At 43.8% G+C, this 26,847-nt stretch overlaps 1 protein-coding gene across 2 annotated transcripts in view; it reads right to left on the bottom strand.

Annotated features, from left to right (window-relative positions):
* ATP8A2 (ATPase phospholipid transporting 8A2) overlaps positions 1-26,847 on the bottom strand; it is a 494,649-nt gene that overhangs the window by 10,849 nt on the left and 456,953 nt on the right. For both annotated transcript variants that reach the window (XM_069467429.1, XM_069467431.1), the window contains one exon: positions 26,134-26,238. In XM_069467429.1, coding sequence (XP_069323530.1) covers positions 26,134-26,238 — 105 coding nt within the window. The remainder of the gene's footprint in view (positions 1-26,133; positions 26,239-26,847) is intronic.

Raw genomic sequence — 26,847 nt, 5'->3', positions numbered from 1 at the left:
AATGCATTATAGATTTCAAAATAATAGTAAATTTCAAATGCCTCCCCACAAAATATAAGTAGGTGAGGTGATGGATATGTTAATTAGCTTGATTCAATAATTTCATGTTGTAGACATATATCAAAACATCACTTTGTATTCCAGAAATGTATACAATTATGATTTGTCATTTATAATAATATTAATAAAAAGACATAAATATAAGAACTAAAAATATATACATTTTAGAGTAAAATATAGGGGTAAATGTTTATGACCTTGGATTTGGCAATGGTTTCTTAGAACCCAAAGCACAAATAACAAGAGGAAAAAAATAGCTAAATTGGACTTCATTAAATTAAAAACTTTTGTGTATCAAAGGACCTTACCAAGGAGTGAAAAGAAAACCACAAAACAGGAGAAAATATTTGCAAATCATATCTAATAAGGGCCTACTATATAGATTATATAAATAAGCCTTATGGTTCAACAGGAAAAAGACAAACAGCCCAATTAAAGAATGGGCAAAGGACTTAAATAGACATTTATCCAAAGAAGATACAAAATAGCCAACAAGCACATAAAAAGATATTCAACATCATTGGCCATTAGGGAAATGCAAATCAAAATCACAATGAGATACCACTTAACATCTAGTAGGATGGCTATAAAAAACCAAAACCAAACAAACAAAAAACAAAACAAAACAACTCAGAAAATGACAAGTGTTTGAGAGGATGTGGAGAAAATGGAACCTTCACACATTATTTGGTGGGACATGAAATGGTATATCCACTGTTCCTCAATAAGTTAAACATAGAATCACCATATCACCCAGCAATTCCTAGGAATATATCCAGATGAATTGAAAATGGACTGAAACAGATACTTGTACAACAATATCCATAGCAGCATTATTCAAAAGTGGAAACAACCCAGATGTCTATCAACTGATGAAGGTACCAACAAATGTGGTATATCCACACAATGGAATATTATTCAGCATATAAAGGGATTCAGTGATACATGCTACAACAGGGATAAACATTATGCTAAGTGAAAGAAGCCCAACCCAAAGGCCATGTATTGTATGATTATATGAAATGTGCAAAATAACCAAATACATAAAAATGGAAAGCAGATTAGTAGTTGCCAGGGGCTGTAGGGCGGGGGGGGGGGGGGGGGGGGGGGGGGAATGGAAGGGAATGGGCTGTGACTGCTTAAAGCACATGGGGTTCCTTTTGGAGAGATGAAAATGTTCTGAAATTAGATAGTTATACAACATTGTGAATGTACTAAATGCCACTTAATTGTATTCTTTAAACGGTAAATTTTATACTATGTAAATTTTACCACAATTTTTTTAAAAAAAGAAAATTTAATTAAAAAACACAAAAAGGGGGAACAGGTCACACATCAAGGTCAATTCTCTCCCATCACCCAGACTGTTGGCAACAATGCCCTTTTCACAGTTTATTTCTCCAGCGGTGGCTGGATGCCGGCATGAAATCACCCTCTTTGCTTTTATTGTTCTATACTGGCTTAAGCAGGTATGCTAGCTGGGATCTGCTGATATGAAAGGTTTGTGTGGACATAAAAAATTCACCAGAGGTAAGTCAGTCTTGGTGCCTCCTAGATAATGATGGTGAAACCCAATTACACACAAGTCCTTACAAACAGGTTCTTTTTAGAAGCTGACAAATCCTAGAGGAGGTGTTATGTTCCTGTCTCAACAAATGATCAGTCGTAGGAGAGAGTGGAGATGTGAGAAGGATCATCTTGGGGAAAAATAAACTCTCGTGTCCACATTTCTGTTGGGAAGCTATTCCTGCAAAATCACGTGTATACAACTGCCAAAGAACAGGAGCAAGGCGTACACAGAAAATAATTGCAAATCTGATTTTCAGATACTGTCAATAGTTACAGCTCACAGGAATCACAGCTGACACTATAAGAAAGCCAAAAACAAGCACGTATTTTTAGAAACTTATTTTTAAATTAGCTGCTGGGCAGTTCTCAGAACATAGATTTGACAGGTCCCTTAAGAAAAAAGTTAGTCCAAAGTTCCCTTTCCTTCAGGAGAGGTCAAACATCTACCAATCTACCAGGCTATTGAAATTCTAACCTGTTTCATTAGAGAATGATATTTCATAGCCTCAACTGGTAACTTATTTTACTCATTATAATCTGAATAATAGGAAATGGGAACCTTTTGGGCTCAGGTGTATTCCAGACCTACCTTGGCCTTTGTAGTCTCAAAAACCTTACCTCAGTTAAACACACTTTTGGAATGGGGGAAAATAACAAGAATAAAACAAAAACAAAATAGGTTTTCCAGCCTAAAATTCCAATAAGATAAGAATTATAGCTATTTTATATACCCCAGAGCCAAGAACCCTTCAGAAATTCTATTCTATTAGATGGTAGTAAATGATTCTTCTTCCTACTTTCTGCCAATCCATATGCATTGAACTTTTTAAAACCTTTACAGAACATTCTGCCCCCAAAACAACTGAATATATGTTTTTCTTTTACAGAACATTCTACCCCCAAAACAACTGAATATATGTTTTTCTCATCAGCTCATGGGACATTCTCTAAGACTGACCATATCCTAGGCCACAAAACATGTCTCAACAAATTAAAAAAATAGAAATTATACCATACATCTTCTCAGACCACAGTGGAATAAAATTAGAAATCAACTTTAACATCTCTACATAAACTCTCATCTCTACACAAAGACAATGAAACTAAACAATCTTCTGCTGAACAATTATTGGGTTAAGGAGTAAATTAAGATGGAAATCAAAAGATTCTTTGAACTAAATGATAAAGGACACACAAATTATCAAAATCTGTGAAACAAAGCTAAAGCAGTCCTGAGAGGAAAATTTATATCCATAAATGCCTACATCCAAAAGACAGAAAGATCATGAATCAACAATCTAATGAATTGTCTCAAAGAACTGGAAAAGGATGAGCAAATCAACCCCAAATCCAGCAGAAGAAAAGAAATAACCAAGATCAGAGCAGAATTAAATGAAATTGATAACATAAAAAACTGTACAAGATTAATAAAACAAAAAGTTGGTTCTTTGAAAAAATAAACCAAATTGACATGCCTCTTGCTAAATTAACAGGAAGCAGAAAAGAAAGGACTCTAATAAGCTCCACCAGAAATGACAAGGGAAAAATCACAACTGATACCATGTAAATACACAATATTATCTATGAATACTATAAAAACTTCTATGCACATAAACTGGAAAACGTGGAGGAAATGGACAAATTCTAAGAAACACACAGCCACCCTAGGGTCAATCAGGAAGCAAAGGAATTCCTGAACAGACCAATATCAAGTACCAAAATTGAAGCAGCAATTAAAAACCCTTCCTTACAAAAGTCCTGGACCAGATAGTTTCACACCTGAATTTTACAAAACCTACAGAGAAGAACTGGTGCCTGTGCAGAAACTATTCCACAACATCGAGAAGGAAGGAATGCTCCCCAACATGTTTTATGAAGCTAACATCACCCTGATACCCAAACCAGGAAAGGATACAACAAAAAAGAAAACCACAGACCAATATCCCTTATGCAAAAATTCTCAACAAAATCCTAGCAAATCGAATTTAAGTACTTATCAAAAAAATAATCCATCATGACCAAGTGGGCTTCACCCCAGAGATGCAGGGATGGTTCAGCATATGCAAATCTGTAAATGTAATTCACCACATAAATAGAAGTAAAAACAAAGACCACATGATCCTCTCGATAGATTCAGAAAAAGCAGTCAACAAAATTCAGCACCCTTTTATGATAAGAATACTTAACAAAATAGGCATAGATGGGACTTACCTAAGAATGATAAAAGCCATATATGACAAACCCACAGCCAACATCATACTCAAAGCATTCGCACTTAGAACTGAAACCAGACAAGGTTGTCCTCTATCATCACTTCTATTCAACATAGTGCTGGAAGTCCGAGCCAGAGCAATCAGATAAGAGAAGGAAACCAAGGACATCCAAATGGGGCCAGAAGATTTCAAATTATCATTCTTTGCTGATGATATGATCTTATATCTAGAAAACCCCAAAGATTCTGCCATGAGATTAATGGAACTGATAAACAAATACAGCAAAGTCTCAGGTTACAAAATCAATGTACAGAAATCAGTAGCATTCCTATACACCAACAACAGTTAAACTGAGAACCAAATCAAAGACTCAATACCCTTTGCAATGGCAACAAAGAAAATAAAATACCTAGGAATATACTTAACTAAGGAGGTGAAAGACCTCTACAGAGAGAACTATGAAACACTGAGGAAGGAAATAGCAGAGGACATAAACAGGTGGAAAACCATACCATGCTCATTGGTTGGCAGAGTCAACATTGTTAAAATATCTACACTACGCAAAGTGATCTACAGATTCAATGCAATCCCCATTAAAATACCAACATCAGTTTTGGCAGATCTAGAAAAAATAATTTTATGCTTCATATGGAACCAGAGAAGACCCCTATAGAAAAAGAAATCTTAAGCAAAAAGAACAAATTGGGAGGCATCAATTTACCAGACTTCAAGCTATACTACAAGACTATAGTAACTAAAACAGCATGGTAGTGGCACAAGAACAGAGACATATACCAATGGAACAGAACTGAGAACCCAGATATAAAGCCATCTAATGTTTTACAAAGGAGACAAAAACATACACTGGGGCAAAGAATCCTTATTCAATAAATGGTGCTGGGAAAATTGGATGGCCACATGTAGAAGACTGAAACAGGATCCACACCTCTCACCTCTCACAAAAATCAACTCACAGTGGATAACAGACTTAAACCTAAAGCATGAAACTATAAGAATTCTAGAAGAAAATTCTGGAAGTTGTCTTCTAGACATTGGCCTAGGCAAAGAATTTATGATGAAGACCCCAAAGGTAATCACAGCAATAACAAAATAAATAAATGGGACCTGATCAAATTAAAAAGCTTCTGCACAGCCAAGGAAAGTACCACAAGAGCAAACAGCCAACATACAGAATGGGAGAAAATATTTTCATGCTACACATCTGATAAAGGGCTGAGAACCAGAATCTATATAGAACTCAGGAAAATCAGCAAGAAAAAAATCAAACAACCCCATTAAAAAGTGGGCAAAAGACATGAACAGTCACTTTTGAAAAGAAGATAGACTAATGGCCAATAAACATATGAAAAAATGCTCAATGACACTAATCATCAGAAAAATGCAAATCAAACCCACAATGAGATATCACCTAACACCAGTGAGAACGTCTTTTACTAGATATCCCTTTCTCAGCACTGCTAAGAAAGGCTAAATCACCAAGCTTTAAAGGGGGTGGGTGACTCCCGCCTGTGTCTCCTGCAGGCACACGACCCAGGGGAGGCTGTCCACCCCAGGCAGAGCCGTTCTGACCTCATTAGCTGAGCAGGCAAAGGAGAATTAGAATGACAGGCTCGCCACATATGGAAACCATTACCTCATTCCAGGACGTGCAATGAGGTAGTGAGGCTCCTCTCAAAGAGGGGCAGCTCTGTGGTCCTGTCGGTGAGCCTATGAGAAGGTCAGGTTGGAGTCACAGGGCTGCTAGGAACAGATGAATTAGCAGGGCACCTGGCTGACCCGGAGAGGCCCCAGGCGAAGTGCCATGTGGTGGGCTGAAAAGGCCCGGGTGTCACCGACCACGTGAGGAATAGTTCAGACTCTGCGCATTTACAAATAGGGGAGTTTGGGGAAAGGACAAAATAAAACACCACAGCCGTGAAGCACTGCATTAATCACAAAGATGCCACTTTAGAGGCAGAAAGCTGTTAAAATTCTCCATCCACAAATAGGATCATGCCATTTATCTGCTCAAAATCATACAACAAATGCAAAGACCCTGGCTTCCTCTCGAACACAATTTCCTGCTATTCTGCCCCTCCCTCACTCTGCTCCAGCCACATGGCCTTCCCTGCAGTTATGGGAACACTGTAATGTTTTCCCACCTCAGGGTCTTCACACTTGCTTTTTCCTCTGCCTGGGACGTTCTTCCCATGGACACAGCTCTCTCCCTCAGCTCAGTCCGACCAACTTACTATAAAACCTCCCCTTGGCTGGGCACGGTGGCTCACGCCTATAATCTCAACACTTTGGGAGGCTGAGGCAGGAGGATTGCTTGAGACCAGGAGTTCAAGACCAGCCTGGGCAACACAGTGTAACCCTGTCTCTACAAAAAAAAAAAAAAAAAAAAAAATTAGCCAGGCGCAGTGGCACATGCCTGTAGTCCCAGCTACTTGCGAGGCTGAGGCAGGAGGATCACTTGAGCCCAGGGATTTCAGGTTGCAGTGAGCTATGATTGGGCCACTGCACTTCAGCCTGGGTGACAGAGCAAGACTCTATCTCAAAAAACACCCTCCTCTCTTTATCACCCTCTATACCCATGCCCAGCTTTGTTTTTCTGTATCATACTTTTCACTAGTTTGTGTTTATTGTCTGTGTTCCCCACTAGAATGTAAGTTCTGTGAGGGGAGCCACTGAAAACAATGCCTGGTACCCAGCAGATAGTCAAGAACTACTTGTTGAGGGACTGAAGAAATGAAGACATGAAGGACTCAATGCAGCCTGGGCTCAAGTACAAAAGCAAAGACAAAGAGGGAAACACAAGGCCACGGGGCCCTTTGTCCTCCTCCTGCCAAAGACTCCGGCCAGCACATCCTCGGAGCCGTCCCGACTCCGCTCCTTCCTAGAAGGGGAAGGGGGAGCTGGCCTGCTGACCTTCCAGGACCTGGTCTAAGGAAGTTTCTTCTTAAAAAGGAGAACTTCCAGGGCCACAGGACGACCACGTCTACATCCTGACTTTGCCAAAGAAGAGTGGAATCTTCTCAGGCCATAATGTACTGATAGTTGTTATACTTTCCTGTTCAGTGGAAACCATAATTTTAGCCAAAGGTCACCCTTCCATGATGTCTGAGAACAATGGCTCATTTAAGGGACAAGTGTATGGAAGTAATGAAGGAGGAAAGAAAGGAAAAATGGGAAAGACACTTATTAAAAGGCAAAGACAGGTGATCTTTAAGGTGTTTGATGGTCACAGATAATAAATGCAGGAGAGAAATAGCACAAGGTGCTAGAAAGAAGCAAAGGGAAATGTCAGCAAAGCATTAAGAAGCAGTTTTGAACAAGGAAGGCTTCCGGGCTGGAATATAATTTCTCAAGGTCAGTAGCTTTATCTGGTAACACACTGAAAATTAAATGTGACTTGACAAGCACCTAACATGCAAAGGTAAAGACGTGGGGTAAGAACTTAATGGTATTTTCCAATCAGTTAGATTCTTTGAATGTGAACTTGTGCTTATATTAAAAAGAAAACAAATCTGCTTATTGGAGAGTAAGATTTGGATCAAGTTTGAAACCATTGACATCTCTCTCATGACTGTTATGTATGCTCTTTTAAAATAACAAACTTTATAGGCTTATTAGGTTACAAGTGAATTGCAAAAATAATAATAATAACTTTCCCCATACTGTCTCTCCTCTTTTCCTAGCACCTCCTTCAAAGCAGACAGGGTCTGGGCATAAACACCCAACTTAACAAATTCAAATAAGCATCCAAACAAACAGAATAATTCAAAGCTGGCTGCAAGGACCCCCTGATTGAATTGTTGAAGTAATTAAAGAAAGATGAGCTTCACCACTGATTAACCTCCTAAACACTAATTAAAGATAATGAGGGTTCAAGGTGCTTGGCACAGCCTGACCTCCATGTCCTGCCAGAGTTCACGAACAGGCTGACGGCCCGTGCAAAACGCACAAAGAGGAAAAGAATAAAGTGGATGCAGGTGCCTGCTTCATGCTGTCTCCCTGGGAAAACACCCTGTCCAATCGGTGGAGAATACAATACACTCTCTCCGTTAGAATTGCACAAAGGACATTTTGTAGATCTTAGCTTAGGGTAATTGTTTATTGGACTTCAGACTATGGGTGCATCACTCAAAGTTCAGCCCAGCCCATGGAAAGAGCCAGAGGACTTTGAGAAATTGCTTTTAAAACTATAACTCTTTATTCGTGTTCTTGAGCAGCTTAAAGTCCTTTCTGGAATAAGGTGGGGTGTGGGTAAATAAGCTGTCATAAAGGGGTGAAGGCATTTGTGATCCTGAGCACTCTAGCGAATGTTTGGCAGTATTTTCCTATCATCCTTCTCCCACCTCATCCCCCGTGGAGGGAGGTGGTGTTGGCAATTAAGTCCTAAGTGGATGCAGAAAGAGCCATAGAAAAATTAATTTGTGTGCACCAAGCTCCCCTCCCTTTTGCAGTGAATGTGATCTAGACGAGATGCAGCAGGGGACCTGGACCTTCCCACGTCACAATCATGGTACTGCAGGTTGGAGGCTGAGCTGGAGGAGTAAGAAAGCTGCCACCCCCATCCCGAGAGTCAAGGCCTTTCACCGGCCCCCCGCACGGGTGCAGGCACCCAGCGTCCTCACACTCACAGCAAAGGAGCCACCTGAACCGTGCAATGCTGCAGGACTAGGCGTGACCACCACCAGCTGAAGCTGCCACCCGCACCCACACGCAGGCAGAGCTGCACATGCGAGGGTTTCAGCTGGGCCCTTCTCAGAGCCAGCCTGTGACAGGTCTCCATTAGTTGGCTGAGTGGCTTTGTAATTGGAGCTAAAATGTCATTTTAGTAATCCTGTAAGGATACTTACAACTTTGTTTCTTGTGGCTAAGCAGTGGGGCTAAATATCTGAAAACTACTCTTAAAAAAAGTCTGCATCACCCACGGTATTTAACCTAAGGGGAAAGTGAACAGTGGGTTTTCAAGTCAGCAACGCGGAGCGAGCAAGTGTGCAGCCGTTGTTCCAGGAGGTCAGACCTGGGGGAAAGTTCTAAGTGGAACAAGCAGGACCCAAGCCACAGCTGCCTTTTTTTCTTTTTAGTCGGGTTACTGTTGAGATTTAAGGTACCGGGAAAGGGAAACTAGCATTCAGTTACCTGGCGCCGTGGGAAGGCTGTCCGGATCAAGCACTGTGCCTGCAGTCTGGGCTGCAGTAGGCTAAGACACAGGACCCCAGGGTCCACATGGCTGGTGGTTACGGGTGGTCTTGGCGACATCTCCAATTCTTTCTGGGCCTTGTGTTTACAAAAGAGGTTTCGAGGCGGGACGGGGAGTGAGGCAGCGGCACTCTGGCTTTGCCAGAGTCTTTCCTCGTTGCTTTTAATGCAGGGGTTACTTCAACCTGATCAGCACATGGATAGACAATGCTAAAGGGCTCTTCAGAGGTCAGGGCCCTTGCCTTGCTCCAGGTAGAACAGCTGCTAAACCTACCCAGTATTTCTGGCAAACCATTCCTTTTAAAATTTCAAAATAAGATGCCTGTGCGCATCGTTGCTTGTTCACATTTTCCAGCTGGGAGGAGAGTTCTATTGAAGAGGGTCACCTGGGCCCACAATGTGAGCCTGTCTCAGCAGGCCCGGCTGCATCACCTTACTCTGGTACCTTGTGGTCTGGGGAAAGATCCGTGGCAGCAGAGGAAAGGATGGTGTCGTGAAAGACGTGGTAAAAGATACTAGCATACGAGGCACAGGAGAGGGAAACCATGGAGGATAAAGAACCTTTGGGTTATACATTTTTTAAAGAATGAGCTGAACATTTAAAATTAATTATTCATATGCTATTACTTGGCCTCTCTCTAGATCACCCATAAAAGTTATGAGAAAATAAGAACTTAAAACCGCAGTTTATCTCCAGTGTCTGATCACGGTACTTCCTGAATGGATGAACCATGTAGGAGGATGCTGAAATCTAGGATAAGGTGCCTCTCTGCCTCTGGGAAGCCATGTTCCTTTTCTAAGATAAAGAATGACACTTACACACTATTGGTGGGGACGTAAAATGGTGCAGCCATTATGGAAAACAGTACAGAGGGGCCTCAAAAAATTAAAAATAGAACTGTCGTTTGATGAAGCAATCCCAGTACCGGGTCTGTACCCAAAGTAGAGACATCAGCATGTCGAGGAGACACCTGCCCTGCCCTGTGCACTGCAGCACTACTCACAGCAGTTAAGACACGGAATCAACCTGAGTGTCCACTGATGGATTAAGAAAATGTGGCACATACACAATGAAATACTATTTAGCCATAAAAGGGGGAAATCCTGCCATTTGTCACAAGGTGGAAGAACCTGAAGGACATTATGTTAAGTGAAATAAGCCAGGCACAGAAAGACAAATATTGCCTGATCTGACGTATGTGAAATCTATAAAAGGCTGAACTCAGAAACAGAGAGTAGAAGGGTGGTTACCAGGGGTCAAGGTGTAGGAGAAATGGGGAGAAGTTGGCCAAAGGGTACAAACTTTCAGTTATAAGATGAGTAAGTCCTGGAGATCTTTTTTTTCTTTTTAATTTTTTTTAACAGACATTTTAAGATGAATGGGCAGTGCTGGAGATCAAATGCACAGCATGGTGACTGCAGCTAGTAACAATGTATTGCTAAAAGAGATCCTAAGTATTCTCACCACACAAACAAGAAGGTTCCTTAGCTTTTACCTTTTTAATTGTAGATACGTTTATTAGCTTGATTGTGGTAATCATTTCACAACGTATTAATATGTGTATATTAAAACATCACATTGTACAAGTTGAATATACAAAATTTTTATTGATCAATTATATCTAAATGAAGCTAAAAATAAAGAATAAGAGTCATCAATGGGTTAGTGAATCCCCCAAAAATCTAATGCAAAATTAACACAAAGGGAGATAGTGCACAGCTTTTCAGATTCCCGGAGGCCTGGAGTAGACGTGTGAATGTTCTCCCCAACGTTCACTGCTTCCCTTTCCCATCCAAGAGCACTCAGTGAGGGTGACGCCCCCACCCCACTTTCCTAATGGATGGGCTTTGGTAATCTCAGTCTAGACCAATCCGCCACGGCATTTCCCTGACTATAGGAATTGGCTCAAGATGGTCCCATCTAGGAAAAGAGGAACTTCCGTGAACTGGTTGTCAGGGCAAATGCCCCTTTCCACCGGTGAACAAGGATGTTCCTAGTCCCCATCAGTTCAGGCAGCTTCCCTGTGACCACGACAGGGGCCAGGGGACAGACTCAGTATAATATAAAGCATTGGGGGCAAAATGAAAAGACAGAAGGAGACCGGTGGGTCTTTGATAATGTTCTGGCTGGGGACAGATCCACCATGACTGCCCTCCCACCAAGCCAAGCACTTCTCCCATCCTGAAGGCCAGTTTGAATTGGGGTTTCTGTTATTTGCAACTGAAAGCATCCTCTACTGACACAAAGTTCTTGTTCCAAAATAATTAAAAGCCACTGGCCTAAAGGTAAACTTTAAGGAACCCAGAGTATACGCTCAGGCAAGAGAGCAGGGAGAGGAGAGTGAATTGAAAGGACATGGCGTGGAAGAAAGATGGAACTCAGCCATTCATTCTTGGCTTTCTGACCTGAGATACACCGATTGATTGTGTTTTAGTGGGCACTTTGGGTGAATGTAATTCCTAATAGTAATCTTTTCTCTTTTCCATTCTTATAACCAGCATACATTATTTCTACTAAATAAACAGCTACCCTTTTGGTCTTGTATGATAAATCACACTCCCTGTATTAGCAGTGCCATAAACTCTCTAGGGCTGGAGGGTACTTTAGGGTTAGCCCAAGGAGGCCTCATTCTAAATTTGCACATTTGGTTGCTTGCTGCTTATGTACAAGGTAGTAGTTAACCTAAAATTTTTCTTTTCTCCTCAAAAGGGTATGAGGCCACCATAAGAAAACCTTTCTGTTATGTATATTGCTCTAGAGTGGAGGAGGGGGTGACCTTCAGAGACTCTCAGATGAAATATGCATACCCTAACACAGCCTGCATGGGAGAGGAATCCTGGTGACAGACAACTTTGTTTTTGCATGGTCATGCTGCAGAGACCTTGAAGCAGAGGCCAAGGGGCCCATTTTAAGATTCTCTACTTGCAAGGTCTCACTCCATAGCTAGTTCTTGCAAGTGAGGGTTTTGATGGCTCCTTGTGGCTTCCAGAATAAAGCCCCAACTTCATCACAGGTCATGTGATTTACCTACTTATCCAGCCTCACTGCTTACCGCATTTATGGAGTCTCAGCTCCATTATACTAAGTTTTTCATCGTTCCAGATAACTCTTTACATCTACTGACTCATTTTCTGCAGCCACAGTCCTCTCCCACTGCTTCCCTACCTGGTAAGAGATCTATTTGCCCTGGGTTCTCTGGGAAGTCTCTCCGTCACTCTATTAAAACACTCGCATTGCGTTTCCACTCTCCATCTGCTCACCTGCCCTCCTTACCTCACTCTCATTTCTCCACTGCCCAGCCCCATCTCTGGCAAACTGCTCTTGCCTGCACTGGCATCAGGGTAAAGGATGACAACACTGACACCTTTAAGTCAACAGCCGCAAGAGAGGAATCATGTGTGGAAAATTCTCAGACGCTCTACTTTTATCCAAGCTGACCCCTGAAGATGAGGAAGAAAACTCACCAAGGTTCTGTAAGGGAATCATCTACTATTGGGACACAGTTCTTGACAACAGGATGTGCCCAGTCACATGCATTGTCTAAAAATCAGAGTGCTACTTGCCCAGCAGGTGTTTTGTGCGAACATTGTGTAAGGATTAGGATGCAAATGGATAATGGTTTATAGAAGAAAAAACAATTAAGGGAGTATGTTGTCCTATGGTGTTCCCCGCTGGGTGGACAATGTTTTAGGAAAAAAATTATAAATTTCACCACTAACTCCATTTTCAGGTTTTCCTTCTGCTGTTGTTATTTCATTGTCTTTTGTTGTTCTTGTTAACAGTAGAAATAAATGAGAAACTCGGCTGAATATGTATCAATTGTTAGCAATGTGAAAATATTTTCTGCTGACGCTACCATGAAAGTAGCACAGAAAATTCAAATGGACCACAGAAGGTGCATCCTGGAGCCGATACCTTGCTAATGATGTCATAAATTGGACCCACTCCAACAGAGTTATAAAAGAACAAAAGTCAGCAAACATGAAACCTATGTGTGGTATAAACTGCTGTGCTCAAGAAAGAAACAAACGCAAAGAATAAAGCGGTGACACAAACTATGAAGTAAACTTGGTGGAATGATGTGGTTATGTCCTTTGAGAATATTACCTAAAAAAGAAGAAGAAAAAGTTGCCCCATATGGAGCAGTAGGAACCAGGATCTAAAGTACACAGACGAGGATGTCGGCTGGCCTAATGGAACAATTCCCCGAAGATCCTCAAGACACTGACATATCTGGAATCAGACACTGCACTTCGTCTGCAGACATTCCTTGCAAAGCAGCACGGATACACATCAATGGTTTCGGAGGACATAAGTGAATTGTCATTTCCAAATACTAAAGAAACTAAAGTAAAAACCTCACGGCACAGCAGAAATGTTATCTTCGGCTGGCTGCATCACGACCCATGGTTTATGGGTCGAAGAAGCAGAGGCCAAAAGGTAGCAGAAATGTGTGGCTGCGCCATGACTCTGGGTTATCTAATAAAAAGCTCATTTGGATTTTATTTTGAAATGTCATCGTGTCTCATATGCGCCCGTATACATAATATCTTCAGATGTCTGGTCGCAGACTACAACCAATTTGTCCAGCCATGTGGCAGCGGGCTTGCCTGCAGCCCAGCCCTGCCGGCTCTTTGCTTCTGAGCGTCCGTCATCTTCTGCAGCACGTGAAAGGCACTGCGCAGGAATTGGGAACGTGCAAAGGGCTTTGTCTCCGGTCTGTGACAACCTGGACAATTCTTCAGTTTTCAGTAGATTTGTGAGGATGTTGAAAAGATGATAGCTTAGACAATGAGCCCAAAGTTCCACATGACAAAAGTGTTTTCAGCAAGTTCCTGTCCTTGGTCCTTTGTTAAAAAGCAAATGCTTTCTGAATAGGTGGGACATAGCAAGGAGGACAGGAGGTCGGGGTGACAGATCAATGCTTTAATAAACAAAACAACCATCGTTCCAGAAATACCTTGGATATCTAAAGTTTCTTCTGTCTAAAATCTTTGACTATTTCTGATGAACTGGCAAAAAGAAATGTATGGGTGAATTTAAAAATTTTGATTCTACTAGGACGAAAAAGTTATATGTATCAGTAAATTCAATGAGCACATGTAAAATCTTGTTTAAATTATACCTTTTCATTTAAATACCAAGATTGTAAATCATTCAATTTGTGTTCTTAAACTAATTGTATAAATAATATTAAAATAATTAAATGTTTTACTCTCTCTAACATGTATATTCTGACCAAAGACTTCAAATTTTTTGAGAAATGTATGCATCTGGATTTTGAGACTAAATTGAAATATAAAGCTAATTAATAAATGGTGTTAGGGTTACAACACCATTTGTTATTCTTTCAACTACTACTTCTTAAATTGCATTTTGCACACATTGAATATTTTCTAAAAATTATTTAACTAAAATAAGGACATAAGTGTTTCATATAATACACATAAAATTTTAATGTATTGAAAACCTTAAATGTCTTCAAGTTGACTTGCTTCTGCAAGGGTCTCAGATTAAAGGTACTTATTTTTGATCTTACAAATAGGTCACTGATTAGAAAGGTTGTAATTATATATAGCTGTTTTTCCAATAAGCATTCTTATGAATCCATTCATATAAAATAATACTGGCTATTAGCCTATTTTGCTCAAGTGCATTACCTGACCTATGTTCCTGTCTGCACAAGTCAGTCGTAAAACAAGAGAACAATTATCACATGATGTTATTTCAGAGAGTTTTAGTGTTTACACAAACTGTTCGTTGCTTCTTTATATGACTTGTACATTTATGATAAGAATTTCATAATTTAAGTAACAGTTATACTAGATATAGTCAAGAACAAAAATGAGAAATAGTCTGAGGTTACAAGATAAACTGAAAACACTTAAAATTGGCAACAAATCTTTATACATCAGGGCTTTTCTCAATATAACCCAAAAGAAAACAGGCAACCTGGACAGATGATAGAAGACTGTCTTCCCTAACACTAACTTCAAATTTTTATCATTTTGAAAAATCACCTCACTGTACTACTAATTGACTGTAAAACAAATAAGTGTCTTAATTTGAACATGTGCAATAAATTCATACTAATATTGTTTATATGTTTTGTACACAGTACTGAGATTTTACTCAATCTTTTTTTTTTTTTTTTTAGAGATGGGGTCTTGCTATGTTGCCCAGACTGAAGTGCTGAAGTGCGATGGCATGATCATAGCTCACTGTGACCTCAAACTCCTGGACTCAAGCAGTCCTTCTGTCTCGGCCTCCTGAGTAGCGGGGAGTACAGACCCTTGTCACCATATCCGACTTGAGATTTTATTTAATCTTTTTATTTGAGAATGGGATTCCATGGCTTTAAAATGGTACGGTAATCAAAAATTCTAAAAAATTGGGGCATGCATGTCCTTTGCTTAAACCCCTCCCAAGGAAATGTTTCCTGGTGGCTGAAGTCCAGATGCTCTATCCTTGCTCACAAAGGCCTACATGCTCTGGCCACTGCTCCCTCTTAGGTGACTTTGTCCTGTACTTTCTCCATTTTCTAGGCGCTGGTCACACCAAGCACGTTCCCCCTTGGGCCTTCCCACCTCTTGCTGCTGGCTGGAAAGCTCCTTCCCCAGATCTCCCCTTGGTTGGCTGCCTGTCTTATTTAGGACTCAGTTTAAGTGTTGTCAGTACCACTCCGGAGTACTTTGAACTGAAAGGGACTGGAAAGGCCTCAGAAGCAAGGAGGTCACTGTGACCGACCCCTCCTTTCAGTGTGAAGCGTGGTCATAGGAATTCGCTGACCCACCTTGCCTGAAAGTAGGTCACAAGACCCTCCTGCCAGAGGCGTCCTGCCCCACCCTCAGCAGGAGGGAGTTTCACACAGAGAGGCCTTGCTGAGTACCCCACAGTTGATCAGTTACCATTAGGATGTACTCCCTTTTGTCCAATCACATTTCTGTACGACTGTCCATTCTTCATCGGACCAAAGCATAAAACACAGTTTTCCCTGGGTCTTCGGGTCTTCAATTCTGAAGGCTCCCATGTCATGTAAAACTTTGATAAGTTTGTTATGCTTCTTATTAATCTGTTCCTTGTCATAGAAGTGTCAGATGTGAGCCTTGCAATTGGTGAGGAAAAGACCTTACTTTTTTCTTCCCTTACGGTGAAGCCATCTGAGGTGGCTTCCCTGACCGCCCAGCCCAGTCACACACTCAGCATCATTTTCCTCCTAACAGTGACCACTTATGCTCCTGTTCAGTGTCCTCAGCCCGCCAGCAGGCGAGCTCTAACACAGTGGGAGCTGGCCTGGCACTTCCTCAGTTTGCAGTAAAGGTCTGCTGCATGGATGAATAAATGACTCACTCCTAAATGACTCACTCCGCATTAGGCCAATCACTGGTTCTATTTGCTAGGAAGCCAACATGTTTACTCATTAGTAACTGTGAATTCCCAATTACCACCACCTAAGGGGCCTTGAGCCAATCCTAATTGCCAGAGAAAGAGAATAAACACGGAATAATCATATTATCACTGCCCTATTAGAAAGGGAAGACTTAACTGAGACTCACTGAATAGCTTACAGCCCAGGCTCTACGAAAAACAGTCATTCCTGTGTCCTGCTCTACAGAAGGATGTACGTGTAGGTACACTAGCATGAGACCCAGCCTAGGTTTTTGTGAGACCCAAGAAGAGTTTTTCCTGCTCCTATTAATAGAGAAATTTCTCCAGAAGTCCAATAAATCTATTGCTACCTACAGTAGCAATGCCACAATGACCATCTCCTAGTGATAATGTGTACATATTCTCCAAGTTCTTCTCAATTACAAGGTCAATGATATCATTCACCCGTGACCAAACTGGGCCTTGACTGGTTTTCCAAGTGCCAGCTCTGCAGACAGAGCTACTGCACCTTACAACAAAGCCTACGCCTGGGACCTGGGCACTCGTGCTCTGTGTTGTGTGCAAAAGCAGCCATCAAATGTGAATGGAAAACGTCCAGCATTTCTCCCAAAGTTCCTTTTTTTTTCTCTGACAATCCAATGCATCCAGGGGATTCAGTAATTCTTTCAAATGTGCTACAAAATCACTTCACCCCTGCACTCCCGGATGCCAGACAGTCTACACTTCTTTCCTCAGCCTCTCTAAGGATTTAGGGAGAGGCTCATTGGTTGAGAAGCAAACAGTAGAATCTAGTTATTCCGGGTAACATCTAAATTGTAGTTCACTTTGGAATGGCTATACCTGGTCACCTCTTTTCGGCTGTCTGGAATGTTTTACTCTCAGAGATCTGTCGCAGTTGGAGGCAGGGAAGAAAAGGGGTCAAAGGGAAAAGCAAACAACCCACTGATAATGAAGTAGAAAAGCGATTAGCGAAGATCTTCTAAGAACCTCTTGAAGAACTAATCCCTGCCTGGAATGTGTAATATCACTATTCAAACTATATGACCTATACAACAAAAGAAAAAATTTTTTGTTGTTTTTTTGCAAATCTGCCTTCAAATGTTTCTACCGTTGTTCAAGTGGGTTAAATAAAACCATCCTTCAAAAAAAAAAAAAACCCAAACAAAACCAAAAAAAATGTAAAAAAGTATTTCAACTGTTAGAATTTCATTACTACTTTAAAAGGGATGCAACAAGCCATCAGCACTTGTTAAACTTGGCACTGACATTACACTCATTAGTAAAAATGATTCTTGAAAAAAAAGTCCTGTTGGCAAACAGGGAAAGTTGACATGAAACTAAATTGTCATAATTTAAAAAATGAACGCACCCTGGAAATACAAGCTGAGGCTGTGCCCAGCAAACCGGGGACGGACACTGATCCTCCCTCCATGCTCACCTCCCCACACCGCGAGGAACCGGCTGACCCTCCCTCCCCCACTCTCTCTCCAGGCATTTCCTACAGATGGGCCCTGTCTACCACAGCAGTGGGCTCAGCTCAGCTCCGACCAGATTCCTAACACCTCGAAGGCACCACTGCAAAGGTGAACAGAAGTCTCTCTCTTGCTTCATCATAAACGACAACCAGTACTTATAAAAATTTTTAAAAAAATGAGTAAACATCAGTCTGTAACAACAAGAAAAGGCTCTTGGGATTTAACAGCTTTAAAATAACAGAGAATCACTTATTTTTAGTTGACACAGGCAGCTTCAGCATTAACTAAATGCTAACGAGGTGCTTTACTCCCTGAGGACTTTATTTTCCTCCCCTTCGCTGCCCAGGATGCAAACAGCCCCCAGAAACCCCACCTGGGTAATCTGGTCAGCTCCTGTCATTTCCTGCGCCCTTCCCACCCTTTGTTCCCCTAATGCCTTTCCTCACCTGTCCAGTGTTTGTCAGCCGGCCTTGCCTGGGAGTGTTGTTGACTCTCCAATTGTTCTCCCAAGAACTTGCCCTGTTGTCCAAAACTAAACTGTTTGCTGGCTTTAGGTCTTGCCCACAGTTCTTCCCTTCCTGAGATTAAAGCCTCTAATGAATTTCTTTCATAGAACATAGTAGGCTCCATGAGGGTGATTCTGCTTGGAACCATCATCTTCCTCAACAAGGGTTCCCTTTTCTGAACTGAATCCAAACAGTGAACAACTGTCATGCACTCCTTTGCCTTCATTTTCCCTGAATGTGTCGGATGGTTTGGCTTCTGCATTCCTTAGGGGGAGGGTGGGGTTTCTCTGCTTGGTTCATGTTCTTCCAGCATGCAGGGATCTAAAAGGCAACAACACGCAACCACTATTCCCCAGCTTCCTTGGAATTCTGCAGGGGGCTTTATCAAACCGGCAGGCTTTGATCCCTTTCACCACATCCCGCTGACAGGTGGGCATCCCTCCTGGTCTCGGCGGGGCTCTGTGGCTTTCCAGACACTCTGATAAAGACGAAACTGCAAAGGGAAGCATGTGGGTGACTCTCAACGTCTTGGCTTGGTGGAGTTAGAAGATGTGGGTTTGCCTCTCTCTTTAATTGGGTGACACTGGGCAGAGCTGATGCCACCTCTCTGAGGCTTCTGCACATGGGGAAACTTTCATTTGCAGCCCGTAGTGATCAGTTTAGGATAAAAATAAAATGGGGCACAGTGTCTGTTAATTCCATGGCATTAAAACCAGGGAAGGGGGAACTGCTCCAGATTAGGAGAGACTTGAGAGAAAAAGAAACCAAATGTTATGTGCAGACCTTGCCTAGATCCTAATACAAACCAACCAGCCCCAAAAAGGCAGGGTCAAGGCAATCCGGAAAGTCTGTTTATGGACTGGGCATTCAATTAATACCAAGGAGCTGTTAATTTATGAGATGTGATCATGGGCACTGGAGTTACGATATTTATATTTAATAAACTGGCACACCATGTATCATAATAGATGTTATAATGTCTAATGGAACATTGGGAGAGGCATCCTGAAGTATGGGTAACTGTTGTGATCTCTAGGATTTGCTTTATGTGATTTAGTAAAGACAGAATCAGAGCTAAAAGGAGCTAGATGAAGCAATTGTGGCAAAATCCTGGTGACTGTTAGATCTTGGGCAATGAGGACCTAGCTAAGAGTTCGCTGTGCCAATCTCTCTACGACTATATATGCTTGAATATTTTAGTAATGGAAAAAAAAAAAAACTTTAAAAATGAATGTGGGGGGTGGGAGTGGGCAAATTAAAAAAAAAATGAACGTGTTCAGGAAAGCTCAGGCTGACATCACAGCGGGGAGGTCAGTGACATCGGAAAGTATCTGGAGGGGGACAGTGTTTGTCCCCAGGGCTGCCAGTTCCTCCAGGACAAAGGCTGTCCCACTGTCCACTGGGCTCGGCCCAGTGCCCAGGACACAGCGCCAACACCGCTGTATAAAACCAGTCAACTGAGAAGGGCCGAGGCAGCATCGGACACAGAAGAGCATAGTTTGAGGAGGGAGGGGGGCGGAGGCTGAGGCTCCCAGGGACATGTTGTGCGGCCCTGGGCTATGCTGGGCTCAGCAGGGTGGGCGACCACCAGAGGCTGCGAGGGAAGATGGCACAATGAGGCCGTGCTCAGCTGCAGGGAAGGGGGAGTGAAGAGGGACAGACACCATAGTAGGGCACCAGGAGAATGACTGGGTAGGACAGAAGCCACTGGCCTCGGGGACAGGACACTGGGAAGACAATGAGACCTGGCACCCAGGGATGCAAAGACAGACAGGGAATCTGCAGCATGGGAACAATTCGTCCTGACACAGGGGACTCTGCAGGAAGGGCTGGTTCTAGGGAGGAGCTGCCCGCGTGGACAGATTGCATTTCAGATGGACACCCAGTGGCAGGCCAGCAGGAGAGCCCGGAGAGGAGGGGACAGCCTGGGCTGGGTACACCCTCTTTGCAAAGGGGAGCTCCTCGAAGCAGTACTCCAAAGGCTGACCTGGGAAACCACCAGGATTTTGAACTCACTAGACCCCTGACGCCCTGGGTCCCAAACTCACCCCTGTCCAGCCCACACCACTCGGATGAACCTGGGGTTCAGCTGGATTTCAGCTTTTCACCCTAGACCAGGGGGCGTACCCTGATGACACAAACCAGGCAGCCTGCTGTGTTCACATCTTCTCCAAGTGAAAACATTAGATGTTAAAAATGGCTAGTAAGATGTAATTGTTATTCAGCTTTTAAGTTAGGGGATGAGATGGATGTTAAGGCTTCCTGAACATCTACATATGCTATACATTTAATACGTATTATTCATTTAAACCTCAAAGCAAATGCATGATGAGAAAACTACAGTTCAGAGAAGTCAATAACCTAGCGAAGGTCACACAGCCAAGCTGGGGCCAGGGCAGGGCCGTCTGTCTTCACGGTGTGTGCTCGTTCCTCTGCTACATGCCACAGCCATGGAAAAACCCCAGCTGGAATAAAATACACCTTCACCAGGTGTTGGAAGCAGACATGTGCCACCTGGCCTGGAGAGGTTTGCTGAGACGATGCCATAATTTCCTATCCTTCTGGCTAACAAAAACCTAATAGATATTTTAGGAGAAAAGTGTGGGAGAGGTGGGAGGAAAGCGGAGCACGAGAAAGACACGAAACACCAACATGATACTGCGAGAAAATAACATTTTCCCTGAGATGACGGGAAGTCCATACCGGAGGAAGACAGCGCAACGCAGCCACACGGCTCGCAGTCTGGTCTCCTGTAAAGCCTCACCCACCCCGGCGGCGGCACCGGTTTTGGCTCAGAGGTGTGATGATACCAAAGAGCTTTTAAAACATTACTTTAAAGATCAAAGGATTTCTGTTTAAAGATCAAAGCATAAGGGGTGTTTTTGAATCAAGTGCTCACTCAAAATGGATTGGGGAGTTCTTGCATTTTTGCTTCTTTAGTGTAACTGGTTTAGAAGGAGCACGAGCAGAGTGCTGCCTGCAGCAGAGGGACGCTCTCTGGTCTGTTCGAAAACCGCGCTGTGCGTTTCAGGCTCTGTCCCTGGTTTTCAGCAGATGACAGGCCATGAGGCTCCCAGATCCCCGTCTGAGGTCTGGACCAGGGCCTGACTCTTTGGAATCAGCCCGACGGCACCCGGCTGCAGCCCGGCAGAGTGACTCATGTTTCCCTCCCGAATCCCCGCGGCCGACGGGCTGTCTCGATCACTCCATGTGCGCGGGCCTCGGCCCCGGGTCACAGAGCCACGCATCAGTGTTCACGAGAACACAACACCGAAGGGAGGCCAGGCCGTCGCCCGCCAGTCACGCGGCGACCGGCACCAGAGGCACAGAGTGAGCTACGCTGGGGCAGGCACTTAAGTGAAAGAGAATCCACCGCCCTCCCGGCGAAGGCAGAGGCAGCAACCAGGACGGCCTGACCTTGAAACGGGAGAAAATCAGCCCCAGGCCCGCCCCGTCCCACCACCTGTGATGAACAGAGAGACATCACAAGGGGCTCCTTGTTGTGTATTCAGACTACACAGAACTTGAAAACTCGATGTTTTCAACAAATATACTCACTTTTTTCCTTCCTTGCCGTAATACCTAAAACATTACAGGACACCCGCTCACCTTGCACTGAGGGAGAAAAAAAAATTAAGGGGAAAATGTCTGTCATCGCACATGACATTTTAGGCATTTGTTTGCATTATATCTGTAAAGGTAAGTGGACACGGGTAGATTTTCTTTCACTAGTAAGAAAAAACCTGTATGACTTACGCTTTAGGAATAAAGAGGGGAAAATATTATCAAAACAGGGGGAAAAAAGGAATTTTCTTCCATTTAGCACCTCAGTTTTTAGACATGCGCTAACCACATGTGTGGCAGACTACCCCGCACACGGAACGGCACGACAGCGGGACAGGTGTTCCGACCAACCCAAACATTAGCAGGCGTCTGAAGTCCACAAGGTGCACAAAGAACACGTCGAGAAAAACACTCCTTCAACAAAGGCAAACTAAAATGAAGACAAGCATTTCTATTAGTTACCTAAAGCCTTATCTTATGTCACTCTACTTTCCGGATATCTAATTCTCTGATCTCACCTTGCCTTGTTATCATCTTGTCGGACCTCAGTCACAAGACCAGGCTTACTTACGCATCAATTCCACAGGTTAATTTTGGCAGACAAGGTTTACCAACGCAAAAGTGCAGAAGCACAGTCGTGTTTGGGGCTAGACATGTTCAATAACATGCGAGGGTAAAGTATTTTATTGAATGAATAAAAGAAAAAGAGGGAAACTTAAAATCTCTAGCCACCATTTCAAAATTATAATTGTAAATTTGGCACAACAGGGATTTTTAAGAATAACACATGAAGAGTTTTTGTTCTCTTTTTCTATGATTACATTCCTAAGAAAAAGTGCTGGAATATCTGGCAGTAACTTGGACCTAGGTTTTATGACTTGGCGGAACGTCCTTCGAGGGGCCCTAAGGAGTGCTGCCGAGTTGCGCCCCTGTGGTCAGGGATGCTGAGGGCCGGGGTGCCGAGGCTTGGCTGGCACAGGGAAGGCAGGAAGGGCTGAGGGCTGTTGGGAGCACCCGCTCCTGGCCTCTGTGTCTTTGCGTGGGTCTCTCCAGCCGTGATTCTGTTAGCTCTATTCTTAAGCAGTGAGATGAACTGTCCTCTCCCTTAGAGGCTCCGTGACAGTGGTGACTGTCAGCATCTCTCTGTGGCTATTTTCACCAGGGGCAGACACACCAGCACCAGTGTGCCCGCCCATCTGACACTGCAGGGCCACCTTCCTGCCTCACGGCCACCTCACCGGACTTAGATATTTTCGGCCAGTTGGTCCACAAATACTTACAGAGTTTCCGCTACGTGCCAGGCTGACAGCTAGAGAGATGCACGAGTAAACTGAGAAATCGGACAGGGGTGAGGAAGAAGGAATGGGAAGGTGTAGGAAGAGACAAAAACACTCAGGAAGGCTCAAGCAGGGGGTCTATACCAATCTTTAGAAGGAAGAACCCAGCCGGAGAAGTCTCTACCCTCCACCCCTCCTGGACAGCAGAGTACACAGGAATCTAAGCAGGTGTGAAGGAAGCAAACAAAGGTGATAAGAGGACAATTGTGAGCAGCTCTCAGGAGGCCGAGCAGGACAGCAGGACAGCGTGGTCTCTCTGCAGAGAGCAGCAGCCACCATTATCTAGTTTGCAGATGGACCACCCAGGAAATCTGGGAGCAATTAGGAGGGAGAAAAACAAGGGGTCAGGGGTGATGCTGAGGAGGATTAGTAGCGCAGAGCCCCCAAACTGTCTTCTGGCTAGGAATCCCAAAGTGATGCAAGACACTGGGACTAGAAGACACTACAGTGAAATTGACAAAGGGACCAGAAAACGGATTTTCAAACGTAGAAGGTAGGAAAGCACATTTAAACTCTAATTATTTTTTTGATATCTATTTGAACATTTAAAAGTGAATTTTTAACACGATAAGTGAATTTTTAAAATTATGTTCTTTTTGTCAACCAAAAGCAATGACTGGCTCATGCTGTCTTTCAAGGCTGACAGCCCACGACTTCTGTCAACACCGCGACTCTCCAGCCAAGCCGCAGCCCAGCGGCTGACCTTTACATTGCCTCCGCGGGTCCAACAATATGCTGCGTCATCCACACTATTTCATAAGCTCTAATCCCTCCCAGAAGTATCAGCCACCTTCTATGGCAGAGGAAGAGGCTCGTTACGTGAAACATCCTGCTCGAGGTCACACAGCGAGGTGGCTAAGCCAGAATTCTCCAGATCACATGGGATGCAAGTGGCCTCCAAGCAGAGTGGGTGCTCCCTGCACACCGTGTGACCCATGCTGTGGCAATGCCACCCTCTTTGCCCAAAACACACTCTCATTAGTTCTGTCCATCCAAGTCCGTCACATCCTCAGAACCCTGCTGTCCGTCCCTAACATGAAGCCCTTCCTCATCATTCAAGCCAGATGACCTCCCGGGCCACTGCCTCTTCTGAATGTCCTTCTTACCAACCCCACGTTCAGGGCTGTTTCCAGAAGCTCACAGGCCAGAGCGAGGCCCTGTCCCACATTAGAACAAGCAAGTTAGAGTGCATTCTCACACCACGACACGCATAATTTTTCCTGTAAGATGTTTGGAAGGAATTTTAGAATTTTGCTCTGAAATTCTCATTTTACTCAGAGATGACTTCAGCTCGCTCAGCGAACACTGTGTCTATATTTGAGAATTCTTGGGATATAGGAGAGCCTGTAAGTTGTTTCTAAATATGATAAAACTTATTGGCCTTAGGAAGCTTGCCAGTGAGTAAGACTGATACGCATTTTATAGAATTTTAAACATTTATTAATTTAAATTTGCAGGGGTTTCCCACTTCCCAATATTTGGAGCCCATGAATATGTTTTTTTGAAGTCTCAAAGAATGTCGTAGGTCCTTGGAAAACCAGTAGGTGCTAAGCCCTGTGCCCACACTGTCCGGCAGAGCAGCCCCGCACACACCGCGGCCACGCACTGCCTCGTGCAACGGTTACACGGAGACCTAATGTGAACCCGGCCTCCTGCCCCCACCAAGTCAGTTTTAAGCTTACTGAAGACAGTGATTTTTGTCTTGTTGACTGATGATTTTTCTACAGTAACTAGCATGGCCAGTATATAATGAATGCTTAATAAACTCACTTACTAAAAAAGGTAACTCATCAATAAGCACAAACCCACAATTTCAGTCCCTTTCCTAAAATATCCATTTGAAATTATACTTCTAAAGCCTCTCAAAATGCTTGGATTCTCTTTCTTTAAAAAAAAATTGCCTTGTCTTCCTAGCTTTAAAGGATAGTACAAATAAACAACATAAAACACAAAGTAGGAATCTCCAAAGCATTCAACTTCTGCAAAAAGATTTCATCAGCATTTAGTTACAGATTTCATTCTAACCATTGATAGGAGAGTTGTGCTCAGAATTTTCTAGACATTTATATCCCTAAGAACATAGAAATGGCTTTCCAGTACATTGCAAATTGTCCCCAGTCCTAAGGAAACTTCTTCTGGTAGCGCGTATACGGGTTTAACAGTGCCCGGTAACAATGTTTGAACATCCGTGATGAGGCAGGAACTCCCCCCAGTCCCCGCTGCTGCCCACGGCGGGAGCAGGCTGACACCAAGAAACACGGGGCGCGAGCGGCACCATTTGTTTCAGTAGTTCCCACGTCTTCCTCAGCCCCAGTAGAAAATAATAATTCATTGAAAACACCCCCCATGCTGAAGTGGACTTTAACAAGACTCACGTGAATAGCTAACATCATTATTCGGCATACAGACTGTCACAGTGCATACGCACCCTTGGGGACGATAACTGGGCCTGAATCCAGAGGCCTGGCTTTGAAATCCTCTTTGGCAACCCAGCTACACCTGGACTCTCCCGCCTCAAGAAGATGTCACTGTGATGCCAGCTTCTGCACGTGGGCTGTTTTTCCCACCTCCAGACCCAGCAAGAACCCCAGTCTTACCTGGGGACAGGCCCAGCCACCCAGAAAGTCGGATTCCACGTGGCCACGGAGAGGGCGCAATTTAAATCTCACTGAGAACAACCAAAATGATTGAAACTGAGCCTGCTGTGCTCTCAGGGAGAACCGAGGCGAGACAAAGAAACGCAGGGAGGAGCGGGGGAAAGGTCGGGAGGACCCGAGCTCCGTGGGCACTCCGAGGGCGCGGCCCCACCTCTTGCCATTACTGTCCCGAAGCATGGCCTTTCCCATGACTCTGGACTTGGTTTCCAGCTCCTGCACCTCCTCCAGCAATGTCTTTTTGCAAGTATGCTTGGCCCTGTATCGTGAGGGAAAGACAAAAAGAACATGGCGTGAGAAGGTGACACAGCTGTGAAGACCCGTGGCTCCCCTCTCGGGCCACACCCGGCCGCCCTCCCGCCAAGGCTTAGGACGGCATGGGCCATTCAAGGTGTCTGTGTGTGACAGGGGCTCCAGCTCCGCAGACCGGGACCACGAATGCCAGGGGCGCCCCCTCCCCACCTGCAAAGGACGGGAAGTCTGGGGCGCAGGAGCCCAGTCACTCAGACGGAAGACTGGGCGGGGTTCATGGAGACCCAGGGTCTGCCTCTGCAGTCTTCACTGCAGGCTCTGAAGGCCAGGAGAGGTTTTAAATCCTCACCCTGGTGCACGTACGCCGGTCCTTGCCCCAAATGCAGTCAGAGAGCCCAGGGGTTAGCAAGTGTCCTCCCTCCCTTCTCAGTGTGAGAAGACACTGCCACAGCAGCGACCGGGCTTACGATGCCTGTGATCATGTTCTGGATGCAAAACCCCTGACCTGAAATGTGGAGTCAACACCAGTATCCAGGCAGAGATTTCCCATCTTTCTTTGCTAATGACTCCCCATTAGGGTCCCTATGCACAGGCCTCAGTAGCACCAAAACAACAA

This window comes from Eulemur rufifrons, chromosome 4 (genome assembly GCF_041146395.1).
Source record: "Eulemur rufifrons isolate Redbay chromosome 4, OSU_ERuf_1, whole genome shotgun sequence".
Lineage (NCBI taxonomy): Eukaryota > Metazoa > Chordata > Mammalia > Primates > Lemuridae > Eulemur > Eulemur rufifrons.
This window is presented reverse-complemented; position numbering and strand designations above follow the sequence as displayed.